This window comes from Octopus sinensis, linkage group LG2 (genome assembly GCF_006345805.1).
Source record: "Octopus sinensis linkage group LG2, ASM634580v1, whole genome shotgun sequence".
NCBI classification, from domain to species: domain Eukaryota; kingdom Metazoa; phylum Mollusca; class Cephalopoda; order Octopoda; family Octopodidae; genus Octopus; species Octopus sinensis.
This window is the reverse complement of record NC_042998.1, coordinates 91795481-91810668: the sequence shown is the minus strand read 5'-3', so window position 1 is coordinate 91810668 and position 15188 is coordinate 91795481. Positions and strand designations below refer to the sequence as shown.

Genomic DNA, 15188 nt, shown 5'->3' with positions numbered 1-15188 from the left:
AGAAAACCAGGGTAACTAGTTTTACTTACTAGCAACTTTCAATGGTATAATAGGCTCCTTTATTTCATTTGGTTTGCTGCGGCCTTCACTGTTAACAGCAAAGACTCGGAACTGATATTCTTTTCCTTCAACCAATTTTTCTGCAATGAATCTTGTGTGCAATGTACCAGTTTCTCCAACTTGAAGCCATGAAAGTTGAGAAAGGTCTCGCCGTTCAATAACATAACCACTAATAGGTTTACCTCCATCAAACTGTGGAGTATCCCATTCTAAGGTTACTGATTTACTAGTTATATCTTCAATACGAAGATGTGCTGGAGGATCAGGTGGAGCTAAAATTAGAAAGAAATTCATTAATTAAATAAAATATCTAATGAAAGCATCAATTTTTATGTTATTTTAAAACAATATTTTTGGTGGTATATGAATAAATTAAAATCATGTAAAAATAACTATGGCCACAGTCTAATGACTAAAACAAGTGAAAGATAAAAGATAATTATAAGCATTTTATATGAGATTAATAACTTAGTTATAAGTAGAGTTATGAGCCTAATCCAAATATATAATGCAATACATCATGAAGAATTCAGCCCATCATTTATGGGTTGTGAATTTAATAACTTGATACTCTCATATCACTTAGCATACTAATATTTCATATTTTTGTATCGTGGCCCAAATATTCTACCTGTTTTATATTCAAACTAGCCAGATCCACTCTGTCACACATATCCTACAATGTCATTCCAAAAGTAAGCAATCACATAATCGATATATCAAAGCTACAAATTATGCACCATTAATTTGTAACTGTCAATATATGAGCCTTACATTTGACAGAGTAATATGAATGATAAAGGGTTAAGAAAGCAGAAAATAAATTACGTAAATAGTATAAAAAATATTTATTTTATATAAAAATAAAAATAACAGCTTGGAATTTTTTATAGTTAGATTTTTCACAATGAATACTTACCAAACGGACTTAGAATCTTGATAAGTTTCTTGGCCTCTAATGGAGATGATACGCCAACACTGTTTTCAGCAATAATTCGGAATGTATACTCTTGACCTTCTTGAAGTTTTCTAATAACATACTCAAAGGTCTTTGGTGAGACACAATCAACATATTGCCAACTTGTTCTCCATGATTCTCTTTGTTCAATAATGTATGACAAAATTGGAGAACCACCATCATCTTTACTAGCTTTCCATGTAAGCCCAACAGAATTACGCTTGACATTTTCAATCACAAGCGGTCCTTCAGGTGCTGTAGGTACCTCTGTAATAAAATATATTGATTATGAAATATATTTTCAAGCAATTAAATTTAGTTTTTAATTTGTCTATATTTTAGTTATTTATCTACTAAATCTTTAATGTCGAAGCTATAAATAAACGTAATAGATATCCTATAGTTCATAACTATCAAGAACATTTTTCATATTCATTATGTTATACCTTGAAAAATGCCTACACATATATGACAAAAAAGAAAAATTACTATTTTATCTTAAAATCAATACTGACCATAACCAATTAGAAATTATTGATAAACAGTGAAATGTTTACCATTTTGGGTTACAACTGAATTTTATCGTTAAATTATACTATTCAAAACTAAAATGTAATGATATTCTGTAAAACAGCTTTGGCACAATTAAAGTCATCACTTCTCTCTCTCTCTCTGTCTCTCATACACACATACAATGCAAATTGCATATAACATGCATACATAAATCACTTTTATTTAGATAAAACAATTTTAATTACCAATTGGTTTCACTGTCTTTATTGGTCCTTGTGTCTCTAGCCTGCAGCTTTGACCAATTTCATTTTCAGCAGAAATGCCGAAATAATATAATTTTTCAGTTTCCAAGTCAGTAACAACATAATAGTTTACGAAAGCTCCAACTTTAGCAGCCTGAATCCACTTATCTTTTCCTTCTGGGCAGTATTCAACGATGTAATTTGTGATATCTGATCCACCATCATCTAATGGTTTTCCCCATTCCATAGTAACAAGATCTTTTCCAATACTCTTGATACCTAAGAATTCTGGTGATTTGGGAACAGCTATAATGAGGAGAAAATAGTTATATATCATATCAATTTGAATTATGATAATAGACACACCAATTTAAACAACATTTGATATTTGACATTAATAAGGAATTCAGAGAATTTAAAATGAAATATTAGATTTCTAGTGTTTTGATAATTTCCAATTTGTAGATTTGTTTTCAAAAAGCTAAAATTATATCTTATGATACTGTCATTGTCTTGCATCAGTTTACCAATTTCAGAGGATTGAAACTCTCTATATCAATGTGGCTCTTTTAAATTTATCTAAGAATTTAGTAACATACTATATATTTTCAATATCAAAATACTTACTTGCTGCTTTCACAGGTCTAGCTGGTTGGTCTGATGTGAGAGGAGGTCCTTGCCCTTCATCATTCTTAGCTGAAATTCTGAAGAAGTACTGCATTCCAGGTACCAATCCAGTTACAGTGTAATTTGTGGAAGTTGATCTTATTTCACACATAAAGCTCCATGTTTGTCTATTAATTTCTCGTACTTCAATAACATAATGTGTAATTGGTAAGCCACCATCATCAGTAGGAGGTTTCCATTTAAGATCTACCGATTCTTCAGTCAAATTGCTTTGAACCAAAGGACCTTCTGGAGCTGATGGTTTTTCTATTGGAAAAACAAAGAAGACATATGAGTATAGAAAATGATTTATATATCTTTTAAAGTTACAAGTCTTTTCAGTTCAACAGATGATATAAAACTAATATAATAAGAAGTAATGTAAATGTAACATGTAAATAATACAATCCATAATCATGTGTATATATATATATATATATATATATATATATATGCACATATATATATATACACACACACACACATATATATATATACACACACACACATATATATATATATATATATACATACATACATATACATACATACATATATATATATATTCATGTATTTGTTTCATGCTTCTTTTTCTATGTTAACATAAATTGGATGGTATTTATTTGAGGTAGTATTTTTACAACTGGGTGTTCTTTCCATTGCTAACCCTTTTCAGCAGGGTTTATTCACTATTTCAAGAGTACAGATCACTGGAAATTTACATTCACTAAGAATGTAACTATAACAACACTTTATTCTGTTCAGGCAATCTCATTTAAGAAGCAGTTATGATAACTTTCACACACAAACACACACACACACACACACGAAATTCAATTGGTTTCTATAGTGTTTGCCAACTAATTTCACTTACAAAGCATTTGTCAGCCAAAGAAAACAGTTTCCCAAAGTGCCAGGTAATAGCAATGAGTCTAAGACTGTGAAGCAAACCTCTTAATCACACAGCCATGCATATATGCATAGCTGTGTAGTGTCTATATATGTGTATGGATATGAGCATGTGTGATAGTTTATATTTAATTAACAAAAATGTAAATAACTCACTGTAAGGGCTCTTAATCAAAACTGGGTCTTCCATTTCAAGAGGTTTACCAGGACCAACTTCATTTTCAGCAATAACTCGGAAGAAATATTCATTTCCTTCTATCAAATTTGTTATAGATAATTTATTTATGCTTTCATCAACTGATTGTACTTTACTGTAGAAAGATCTTGTCTTTTCTTTACGCTCAATTATGTAAGCAGTAAGAGGATGACCTTGAACAGGTGGTTTCCATTCAATAACTACTGAACTTCTCTGGATATTACTTACAACGATAGGACCAACTGGCTCTGATGGTACAACTGGAAAGGACAGAGAGATTCTCAATAATACTTTAAATAATACATTCATTGTATATAAAGATAAACAGTGTTAAAGAAAGATTTCATTATAGAATTGCAATTATAACTAATGCTGAATTCTTTTTTTAGTTCATCAACAAGTAATTCAGGTTCAACGTAAGTACTTTTAATATTAAATGCAATGATACCTTAGATTTCTGTAACAATGTTAACATTGAATATCTACTAGAGCATTTGGAATTTAAAAGATGACAATTTGCTTTAAGAAAACCAAGTGATAAATTTAAGGTATAAAACAGTATTTAATATTTTAAAGATTTAAATTCCTTTTTGACCATTTTATAATTATAAATCCCAGTCTTTTGTTAATTAATGAGAAGCCCAATATATATGAAGGCATGTACCTAGTAGCTAGGATGTTGGACTCATGGTCAATTATTTATTATTTTCAAAATTAATAAAACAAAAGCAATGTATTTTCACATAAATATATCAACAAATCTGTTAAATATATAGGAGCTTGAATGTAAAAGCAGTTGATCAAGAAAGTGCCAGATGATGCAAAGTTGGGAAAATATGATAACAAGAATACATCTTTGTATAATACCTTTCTCTTTCTTAGGAGCATACATATCAGAATCAAGTGGAGTACTTTCTCCTAAAGCATTGACAGCTGTTATTCTGAAAAAGTATTTGCCACCTTCTTTGATGTGGTCTTCAACCTTGTATTTAAATGTATTTCCATCAACAGTTTTAATACATTTCCACTTGTCATCCACATAGAGGTATATTTTATAGCCAGTGATAGCTGATCTGCCATCATCTCTTGGTGTACGCCATCCCAAAGTAACTGATGAGATTGTTGCATCAATGAATTTTACAGGTCCAACTGGTGATGATGGGGGTTCTGGAAATTTGAAAAAAAGTTTTTGGAATTTATTACAAAGTTAAACCTTTGATGGTAGAATGCCTATTACCATTAATAGATGGAATAATATAATAATGACCAATAATTTCCACTAAAATCAATAAATGCACCATAATTTAATAACAATAATTACCTGGTTCTTTTCTTGGAACAATTGGATCAATAGTTGCCAATGGTGGACTGATACCTTGAGGATTTTCAGCAGAAACTCTGAAATAGTATTGCTTTCCTTCATTGAGGTTTTTAACATTGTATTTGTTTTCCTCATAGTCAGCTTTACCTGCTTTCATCCAGCTTCCCCAGATATCAACCTTATATTCAATGATATAGTGAATAATTGGTAGTCCACCATCTGAAAGAGGTGGTCTCCATTTTATGGTTGCTGATGAATCTGTGACATCAGATACAGTTAAAGGTCCTTCAGGAGCAGAAGGAGCACCTGTGGGTTAAAAAAAATATTGTTTGATTGATTACACAAAAACGTTTTATATTTTCATTTTTAAATGTTCTTTTGGTTAGTTTTCTAAGGTAACTTGTTTGGAAAATTAAAATGACTTATTTTTTAATTAATATTGTTGTTTTGAATTATATAATAATATACACAGTAAGTTTAGGTTTATAGGCTCTTGAATCTAAAAATGATTTTACTTACTGTGTGGACTCTTAGGAATAACACCTTGGTCAGTTTCAATGGCTGTTGAATATCCAATAATATTTTCTGCATATACTCTAAAGAAGTATTCTTGTCCTTCTCTAAGCTGCTTTACACAGGTTGTAGTGGTATCTGCTTTAACACGAGAATAGAATCCCCATGAAGATTTCCAGCTTTCCCGTTTGTCAATTATATAATTGTCAACAGGTTTGTGGGCTTCATATGGACTAGATTTCCAAGAAAGTGTAACTTGGTTACTCTGAACATTAGTCACTTTCAAAGGACCTTCCGGAGGAGCAGGAAGTTCTGAAAAATGGAGAGAAATCATTTTTATCGAAGTTTCTATTTAACATGTTTTATTTACTGTATTGTTATACTCCAAAGTATTAATAGTATAATGTAAAATACAAAACAAATAGGTGAACCGATTAATTTTAAACATCGTGAGATAATAAATAAGAGTAGTTAAATTCTTAAATACTTGGTATTTATTACAACTATCAATTTTTATTCTTTTTTCAATGAAATATAATTTTGATTAATTTTGATTCTAGATTTTATATCGTAAGGTAAACTGGGTAATAAACCAGCAATTTATTTTTAACTTACCAAGCTGTTTCTTAGGCCTAATTGCCTCTTCAGTTTTACGCATTTGCCCAACTCCTATGTCATTTTCTGCTGCAATACCAAAAAAGTACTCCACACCTTCTTCTAAATCAGTGAATGTATATTCACTAACGAAAGACTTCACAGTAGTAACCTTATCCCAGGACGTTCGGGAACATTTACTCAAGGAGATGTGGTACCTAGTTATCATGGAACCACCATCGTTGCGTGGTGCACCCCATTGAATTGTAACATCATTTTTACCAACACTGGTAACTGTTACATGAGATGGAGGACCTGGCTTTTCTGAAAACAAAAATAAGAAAGTAGAAATTACAAATTTTATACAAAATTTTTAATTATATGAAATGTTAGTTTAAAAACTTTAGTATTCTGTCAACTACATATATAAATTTGTATGATTTAATGCAACATAATTATCAATTCTAATCCAATTAAACTGAGTCTTTTGTGAAATACATCTCTACTTTGAACTTCCTCATATATGATTTGAATAACTTTCATGATTCATTTATCCTTATCAAGTTGCCTCACTACTCACTATAGCATGTAATCAAACCTTTTCCTCTTATTATCTGGTAAGTACTAGCAAAAATTGTCTATAAATCTATAACTTAATGTTAAAACCAATGTATGTATTGCATATTTGTAAATTTACCAACAAATCAAAATATTAAAAAAAATCTTAATAATTTTTTACCCGGTTGTTCTCTTGGTTTCACCGTTTCTGCTGAAATTAATGGAGAACTATACCCTTCACTGTTGACAGCAAAAACTTGGAATTGGTATTCTTTTCCTACTACCAAATTAGTGGCAGTATACCGAAAAGTAGTTGAACTGACTTCTGCAAGCTTGGTCCAAGAGGTACGCCATACACCTCGGTATTCAATGATGTATGCAGTAATTGGTTTCCCACCATCACTTTCAGGAGGATTCCATTCCAGATCAGCAGAGCTGTCTGTAACACCACTTAGCTTCAATGGTCCAACAGGACTTGATGGAGGACCTAGTGTTTAAATAAAATTAAAGCAAATTAACATATAATAAAAAATTAAAAAATTCTGCTTACATCACTAAATAAACTTTTGCTTTCCAGTGATATGTGTTTCAGTTGTTTATTGTGCAGAGTATGTGCAATGAGTTATTTTGTTAAGTAGTATTAGTGATTTATATATTGTGTGTGAGTTGTTGGTGTCATAGTTTCCTGCTGTTGATTATGTGCAGTGCTTTATTTTACTTGTCGGAGATTTTGTAAAGTAACTTGTGTGAGTTGTGTTATTTATTTAGGCAGGATATGTGTCATGTTATTTTATTGGATAATGATTGTATTGAGTATATGTGCTGTATGTGGTGTGTAGAGAGTGAGTGTCAAAGTCAAGATTGAAAGTATCTTGTTTAGAATATAGGTTTTGTTTAATAATATTATTATTATTATCCATTTGACTATAATTAACACAGTGAATGTGATAAAGGAAAACAAGATATATCCAAATGTAATTTTTCAGAATTAAAATTTGTGGGGAATCGCTTTATCTAAACTTTGTGAGAATTACTTAATCTACAAAATTAACAATAAAAAACATTAAAGTAACTGTGAAAGAAATATAAGTCACATACTTATATGACTTACCATAAGCATCTTTAGCTGTGAAAAGTTTGGATTCCAAAGGCAAACTGATACCAGCTTTGTTTTTAGCAAAGACTCTGAAGAAATAGTCATTATTCTTAATTAACTTTTTGATCTTAAATATTGTCTTATCGGCTCCAATTTCATCAGCAAGATCCCAGCCAACTCGTTTGGCATTTCTGAATTCAATAATATATGCTGTCAGTGGAGAACCACCATTATGTTTAGGAGGTTCCCATTGAATTGTAATTGACTGGCTTTGAACTTCAACTGCCTTTAGTGGACCTGTTGGTGCATCTGGAGTTGCTGTAAACATCCAAGTAAAATCCATAGTATAGTGATTGTTAAAGAAGAGTAAATTACCTAACTTTCATACTAAATATCAAACTTACTCTTTAGCATAAAATAGGGTTTCTTTTTATTTTTATACTTTACAATTGTTTAGAAACAATAGTTTCTTTTGTTTACAGAGACTGCCATATAAATATATTTAGAATAAATATAATGTCTTTTGCAATTTACAAAAAGTTAAGGCATTTTTACAGATATGAATTAGGATATATAAAAAAATGTCTTATCAATATAATTATTATAGTTTGCAGAAACATTTAAAGTATTGTCATTTGTATGACTATCATAGATTTTATATAAGAGATGAAAACGAAATAAATATATTAGTATTTTAGGTATTGAACACTTTAGAGGCATGTTTATTCTATTAAATAAAAATTTCTATGAATATACATACCAATTGGTCCTTTAACTAAAACAGGATCCGATTGAACAGGATGACCAGAACCAATTTCATTAATAGCAGATATACGGAATATATATTTGCTATTTTCTTCAAGGTTCTTAACCTTATATTTGGTGTGGTGACCTTCAACAGATGTTACTTTATGCCAATCATCGCTTCCTTCAAGTTTGGATTCAATAACGTAGTTACTGACAGAACTACCACCATCTTTTGATGGTCGGGTCCAGTGAAGAATTAATGAATCAGCTGTCATATCAGAGTATTCCAAATAGTCGACAACTCCTGGAGCCTCTGGAATAAAAAATTTAAAGCAATAATTTAGCCATGAGTTTGTCTAGAGTCTATCTGATTGCTAGGCTCATTTAACTTGGAGTCTCCTAAATCACTAAGTTTATTACTGAAATAATTTGACATATCCATCAATGATGTAATGAAGTTAATCTCCATATTTATCAAAAACCCAAAATATTGTAAATTAATATAGCAGAAAAATATTTCATTTTAAACAGACATAATGTTTCATAATTTTCTTTGCAGTTTTCAAGTAACACACTAAACTATAACTTCAAATGGAAACATTCCTTAAAAACTTAAAATATTTAATTGATGACTAATATATGTAACTGTAAATCTATGTGAATAGCCTGACAGAGTTCTTGTAATCCAAAACATAGATCAAGTTAACATTCTTTTATCAATAATACATTTAAATAAGCATTTAATTAACTGTATTAAAATTAAAAATTAAAGAAACATATTCAGAAATTATTCCCAAATTAGAACTCTTAACATTTGGAAGAAATTCCTTAATAAAGCTCCACTAATAGTAGTTAAGAATAAAGAAGATAAGAAAACCCAACTATTTATTGTTATACAGAAGTACAAAAATGTTATAAACACATATATTATACATATATTCTATAAACTATAGGAATGATATCTTGGTATTTATGTATAAATGATTTAATTGTTATATTATAAAAATAATAAACAAATAGAAAACAACAACTTGCTTTTAAATTTTAAAAATATTTACCTTTTGGACGTTTTGTCCTGATGGAGTCAGAAGATTTTAAAGCAGGACTGAAACCCTCAGGATTTTCTGCAATTACTCTGAAGATGTAATCACATCCTTCAAGAAGATTCTGCACACAGAAAGCTGTAAGTTTTGGTCCAATTCTACCTGCAGTAAGCCATGTTGATCTACTCTTATCAAGGCGTTCAACAACATATCCTGTAAGTGCTAGACCACCAGTGTCCGTTGGAGGTTTCCAAGATATCACAGCTGAATCAGCAGTGACATCAGAAACAATCAGAGGACCTTCAGGAGCTGAAGGTACACCTGTTAAATGATAAACAGAAATTATTGTAATATTCCCAATCTTGGAACATAATATTCATAAAGACTTCTAAAAATTTTATAAAAATTGCTTTCTATTCCCATTACTGTATTTATTTACTAATCACACTCTCTCCACATTAATTTTTTATTTTTACATCTGCTTCCTTAACAAAATATCCCTCTATTAGAAAAGTGCTTAATAAATAAAGCACAAGAGTACAATGTCAGCTCATAATCAATGATCATATCAGAAAAAAAAGATGGAGTAATATTACCATTTTTAACTTTATATCTTTAATAATATTTTTACAACTTCAGTAATTTAAAACTTTTTCTATAGCCAAAACTTCATTAAAAATTTCTTTGATATTATCACACACAGTTACACCATTGTAATTGATAAAAATAAAATTAAAGCACAGCGATGTGAAAAATGAGAGCACCCAGTGAAGAACTTAAATTAGAGATTTTTAAAATGACATCTTCCATTCCTTCACAAACTTATACATTATAATAATAACCATTAAACACACTGGATAATATAAAGTATAAGGACAAGAATTCCATATTTTGGGGCAACTACAGATTATATGTATAATGTATTCTACAGAAATATGACATAATCAACATCTCGAGAGGTTTAAGGATTACACTGTTTCATTCTATGCTTTACCTTGCTCTAGGATTGCAAAAGTTTAATCCCTGAAATAGAGTGTAATATAGTAGTCACAAGCCCAAAAGATACAATACAATATTGTGGACTTATAAATATAATTTCTATGCATCAGTGTCCCATTTCCTGGCTGTTGAATACTTCATGTAGAATCCATTTTTGACTCATAATATAGTCATCTCTTCACTAAATGTGACTGATTTTTTGTTATTGTTTTTAAGCAGGTGCTGCCTGATACATGCAACACAACATTTAAAAGCTGTCATAATTGATCTTAGAACTATTCACCCATCTATCCATTTTAGTAGGAAGTATTTTAAAAGAAAGCTATCAGATATTACAAAACTTACTGAATGGACTCTTTGGAATAACAGCATCTGATATCAAAGGATCAGATTTTCCAACAGAATTTACTGTAGAGATTCTGAAGAAATATTCTTGATTTTCCTTCAATGATTGTGCACAATAACTTGTGGTAGTTGATGGTACTTTAGCAATTGTAGTCCAAGAGGATTTCCAGCTTTCCCTTTTATCTATGATATATGAAATAATAGGAGAACCACCATCGTGTTCACTGGGTTTCCATGAAAGAGCCAAATATGTTCTTTGAATATCACTGAAAACAACTGGTCCAATTGGTGGGGATGGTTTTTCTGAAAAAGATAAATTATTTAATCAAGTTCCAATTATACAGATTCACTGCAATAACTGACAACAACATCTGTTGATTTGATTTATTTCTATTGGCTCATGGCATTCAAAATAATTTCACTAATTAATATTAAATTGCTTCTAAGAAAAAAATAACAAAATTTTAAGCAATTTGCAATAAGTACAAATCTGAATAAATTTCCTGGAAAAAGTTTTAATAAAATTCAATCTTCACTTCTTTTAATATTTGTATTTATATTAGGATTATATAATAATAATAATACAAAGGAAGTAACTGAACAATTGAATATTACATACCAGCTTCCTTTTGAGGTACAATAGCAGATGTAGTTTCTGCATGCTCTCCGGTACCAACTTTATTCTGGGCTGAGACAGCGAAAAAGTAAGGAACACCAGTTTTTAAGAAATCAGCTTTGTAATATTCTTCACCAAGTTTGGTTGTTGCAATCTTGTTCCATTTAGTAGATCCTTCTTCACGCATTTCTATAATATAATTTGTAATTTTGGATCTTCCATCCTCTTTTGGTGGTTTCCAGTCCATAACAACATAATCTAATCCCACTCTTGTTGTTCTTAAGTCAACAGGACTTCCAGGTACAACTATTAAATTAAACAAAATAAAAATAATAAAGTAACAAAAAGACTTAAATCGTTATTTATGAAATAATAAACCAGAATATTAAAAATATATATTTCTTTTATTGAAACAATAAAGTAACATTTTAAAAATAAGCTAATTTTTAATTATAATAATTTATTTTCAAAATTAAGAGTAGAAATGAATATATACCTATATTTTTCTGAGGTTGTACAGGTTCTGCTGACTCTAAAGGCTGACTTACTCCTTCTTCATTAAATGCAGAAATTCTGAAATAATATTCGGTGTCATCTCTAAGGTCAAAAACAGTTAATTTGGTTGTTTTACCATCAGTTTCACCAACTTTGACCCATATAGGTCGGGCTCTAGCTCTCATTTCAATGATATAGCCAAGCAATGGAGACCCTCCATCTGATCTTGGTGGATTCCAAACAACATCACAGAACCTATCTGATACATTATCATATACCACTGGTCCCAGTGGAGATGTTGGTTTACCTAAAATATCAAGAAAAATTATTTTTAAAAATTATAAAAAAATAATGAGAAAATTGTTAGAAATAAATGTACAAAACTGAATATTATAGAATGTTTCAAGTAGTGAAAACCTACCAAATGGACTTTTGATCTTTGTTGTTAAATCAGTAACAAGAGGATCACTGTTACCAACTCTATTGACAGCAGTTACTCGGAAATCATATTCAGTGTCTTCAGTCAAGTCTTTAATATTATAAGATGTTATATTTGCATGTACACGATCAATTTGACTCCAGAATGATCGAATAGACTCTTTCTTTTCAAGTATATAACCTGTGAGAGGTGAGCCACCATCATCTTCAGGAGCATTCCAGCTGATACTGGCAGAGTTTTTGAGGACATCAAATACTTTGATAGGACCTCTTGGTACGGATGGAATAGCTGAATAAATAAATATGAGAAAGAAACCATAAATATTAATACATAGTTAATAAAATATATAAACAAGAACAGAAAGATGGAAAAACTATTTTGTACTATACTACATTTCTGATATTGTTTTGCTTAAAAACATATATCTACATGAAAAACATACTTTAATGAATTTTAAGCTTATAAAATTATGAACTACTTAATATATTCAATTTTAATTATGTTCTTGAAATTAAATAAGAAAAAACATACCTAAAGGTCGTTTTGGTGTAACTGCATGATCAGCATCACATGGCTTGCTTAAGCCTACTGAATTTTCAGCACAGACAGAGAAGTAGTAATTAACATTTTCTCGCAAAGCTTTTACAGTGTATGTATGTTCATATGCACTGACTGAAGTTATTTTCTCTCGGTCTTCATAAATATCAAAACGTTTATAAATTACATAGTCGGTAATCTTAGATCCACCATCTGAAATAGGTGGTCTCCATTCTAAAACTGCAAAATCTGGTCCTATTTTGGTAGCTCTTAAGTGAATAGGAGAGTCTGGGATATCTGAAATTGAAAAGAAGTAATAGTGAATTAACATGAAAAATATACATTTATTTATGCCTAATAAACTCTTTATCTACTTCTTTCTTTCTCTTGCTCCAAATGCCCACAAATATATACATATATTTATACAAGCACATATATTCATACATGTATGTGTGTGTGTGTGTGTGTATATATATATATATATATATATATATACACACACAAACACATACATATGCACACACACACACAATTATAGCCCTTTGACTTGTCAGAGCTTATCATTCTTGTTAAACTATCCAAGCCATGTCAGTATGGAAGCTAGATTACTAAATGATGATGATGATCATCATCATTATTTAACATCTGCTTTCCATACTGCCATGGGTTGGACGGTTTGACTTAGGACTGGCAAGCTAGGAGGCTGCACTAGGCTCCGATCTGATCTGGCAAGGTTTCTACAGCTGGATGCCTTTCCTAATGCTAAGTTACGGGGACGTAAACACACCAGCATCGGTTGTCAAGCAATGTTGGGGGGGGGGTGACAAACACAGACACACAAAAATACACACACACACATACATACATATATATATATACATATATACGACATGCTTCTATCAGTTTCCGTCTACCAAATCCACTTACAAGACTTTGGTTAGCCTGAGGCTATAGTAGAAGACACTTGCCCAAAGTGCCACGCAGTGGGACTGAACCCGGAACTATGTTGTTCGTAAACAAGCTACTCACCACACAGCCACTCCTATGCCTATGATAATTTTATTTAGATGAATTATTTGATAGAATCTAATTAAAAACTTACAGATATTTTTAGTAGTTTTTGTTGTATCAAGTGTTTCCAGTGGTTGACTTTTCCCTTCAGAATTGAGAGCAGTGACTCTGAAGAAATATTCAGTATCTTCATTTAGGTCATGAACAGTGAAAGAAGTGGATTTGGAATCGACTGAACCAGCTTTCGACCAGGAAGAACGAGTTGAAGCTTTGTATTCAATAAGATAAGATGTGATAGGTTTTCCTCCATCTTTTTCAGATGGCTTCCATGAAAGATCAATTGATTTGTATGTGACATTTTGTGTTGTTAATGGTCCAACTGGTCGAGATGGGACATCTGAAAATGAAAACAAATATCAGAATGAGAAAATGAATTTTTAAAATTTGCGTGAATTTGGAAATTAAATGCTTAGAAAATAATTATTTTATTAATAAATAAATATATTAAACTTTATTCTTGGTTAATGTTTACAAGTGGATTCCATTTATTCAAAGTAAATATATTGGTATTAACACACACACATATATACATATTTATAAGCATACATATATATACATACACACACACATACACAACCAAATAATAGAGTAACTTTATTAACTTTATGAACTGAAAAGTCATAAAAAATTAAATCAATAAAACAAAAGTGAACTGAAATATTATCAGAAATCAAATAGTACAAGTATTCCTTTTGTTATGAAAGCATTGCATTCCTGAAATTTTGGTGCAACATATAATTTTCTAACATGTAATCCATTTTCTCGCTGGTTTCCATATTGTACAGCATGGGAAAATAGGTTTCATGTCTGTGCTGATGCCATATTAAAAGCACTTGTGCCAGCACCATCTACAAAGCACCTAGTATACTCTGTAAAGTGGTTGGTGTCAGGAGGTCCATCCAGATATAGAAACCATACCAAAACATGATGACTGGAGCCTGGTGCAGCCTTCCAGCTAGCCAGCTTCTGTCAAGATGCCCAACCCATGCCAGCATGAAAAACAGATGTTAAACAATGATGATGATGATGATGATAATGGTATGATGCTGGCAGAATCGTTAGCATGCTGGGCAAAATGCTTAGTGATATTTCGTCTGCTGTTACATTCTGAGTTCAAATTCTGCTAAGGTCAACTTTGCCTTTCATCCTACTGGGGTCAATTAAATAAGTACCAGTTACACACTGGGGTCGATATAATCGACTTAATTCCTTTGTCTGTCTTTGTTCGTCTCCTCTATGTTTAGCCCCCTGTGGGCAATAAAGAAATAGA

The 15188-nt window shown here is 30.9% G+C and overlaps 1 protein-coding gene across 2 annotated transcripts in view; it reads right to left on the bottom strand.

Moving 5' to 3' along the window:
* The window catches only part of LOC115225262 (titin), a 193903-nt gene that overhangs the window by 18960 nt on the left and 159755 nt on the right, over nt 1-15188 (bottom strand). For both annotated transcript variants that reach the window (XM_036515440.1, XM_036515448.1), the window contains 19 exons: nt 13950-14255; nt 12842-13144; nt 12293-12598; nt 11873-12178; nt 11380-11682; nt 10761-11063; nt 9432-9737; nt 8387-8686; nt 7642-7944; nt 6712-7017; nt 5994-6296; nt 5385-5690; nt 4866-5171; nt 4412-4711; nt 3505-3804; nt 2401-2706; nt 1777-2079; nt 980-1285; nt 30-332 (listed from right to left, as the gene is read on the bottom strand). In XM_036515440.1, the coding sequence (XP_036371333.1) occupies nt 30-332; nt 980-1285; nt 1777-2079; nt 2401-2706; nt 3505-3804; nt 4412-4711; nt 4866-5171; nt 5385-5690; nt 5994-6296; nt 6712-7017; nt 7642-7944; nt 8387-8686; nt 9432-9737; nt 10761-11063; nt 11380-11682; nt 11873-12178; nt 12293-12598; nt 12842-13144; nt 13950-14255 (5775 nt within the window). The remainder of the gene's footprint in view (nt 1-29; nt 333-979; nt 1286-1776; nt 2080-2400; nt 2707-3504; nt 3805-4411; nt 4712-4865; nt 5172-5384; nt 5691-5993; nt 6297-6711; nt 7018-7641; nt 7945-8386; nt 8687-9431; nt 9738-10760; nt 11064-11379; nt 11683-11872; nt 12179-12292; nt 12599-12841; nt 13145-13949; nt 14256-15188) is intronic.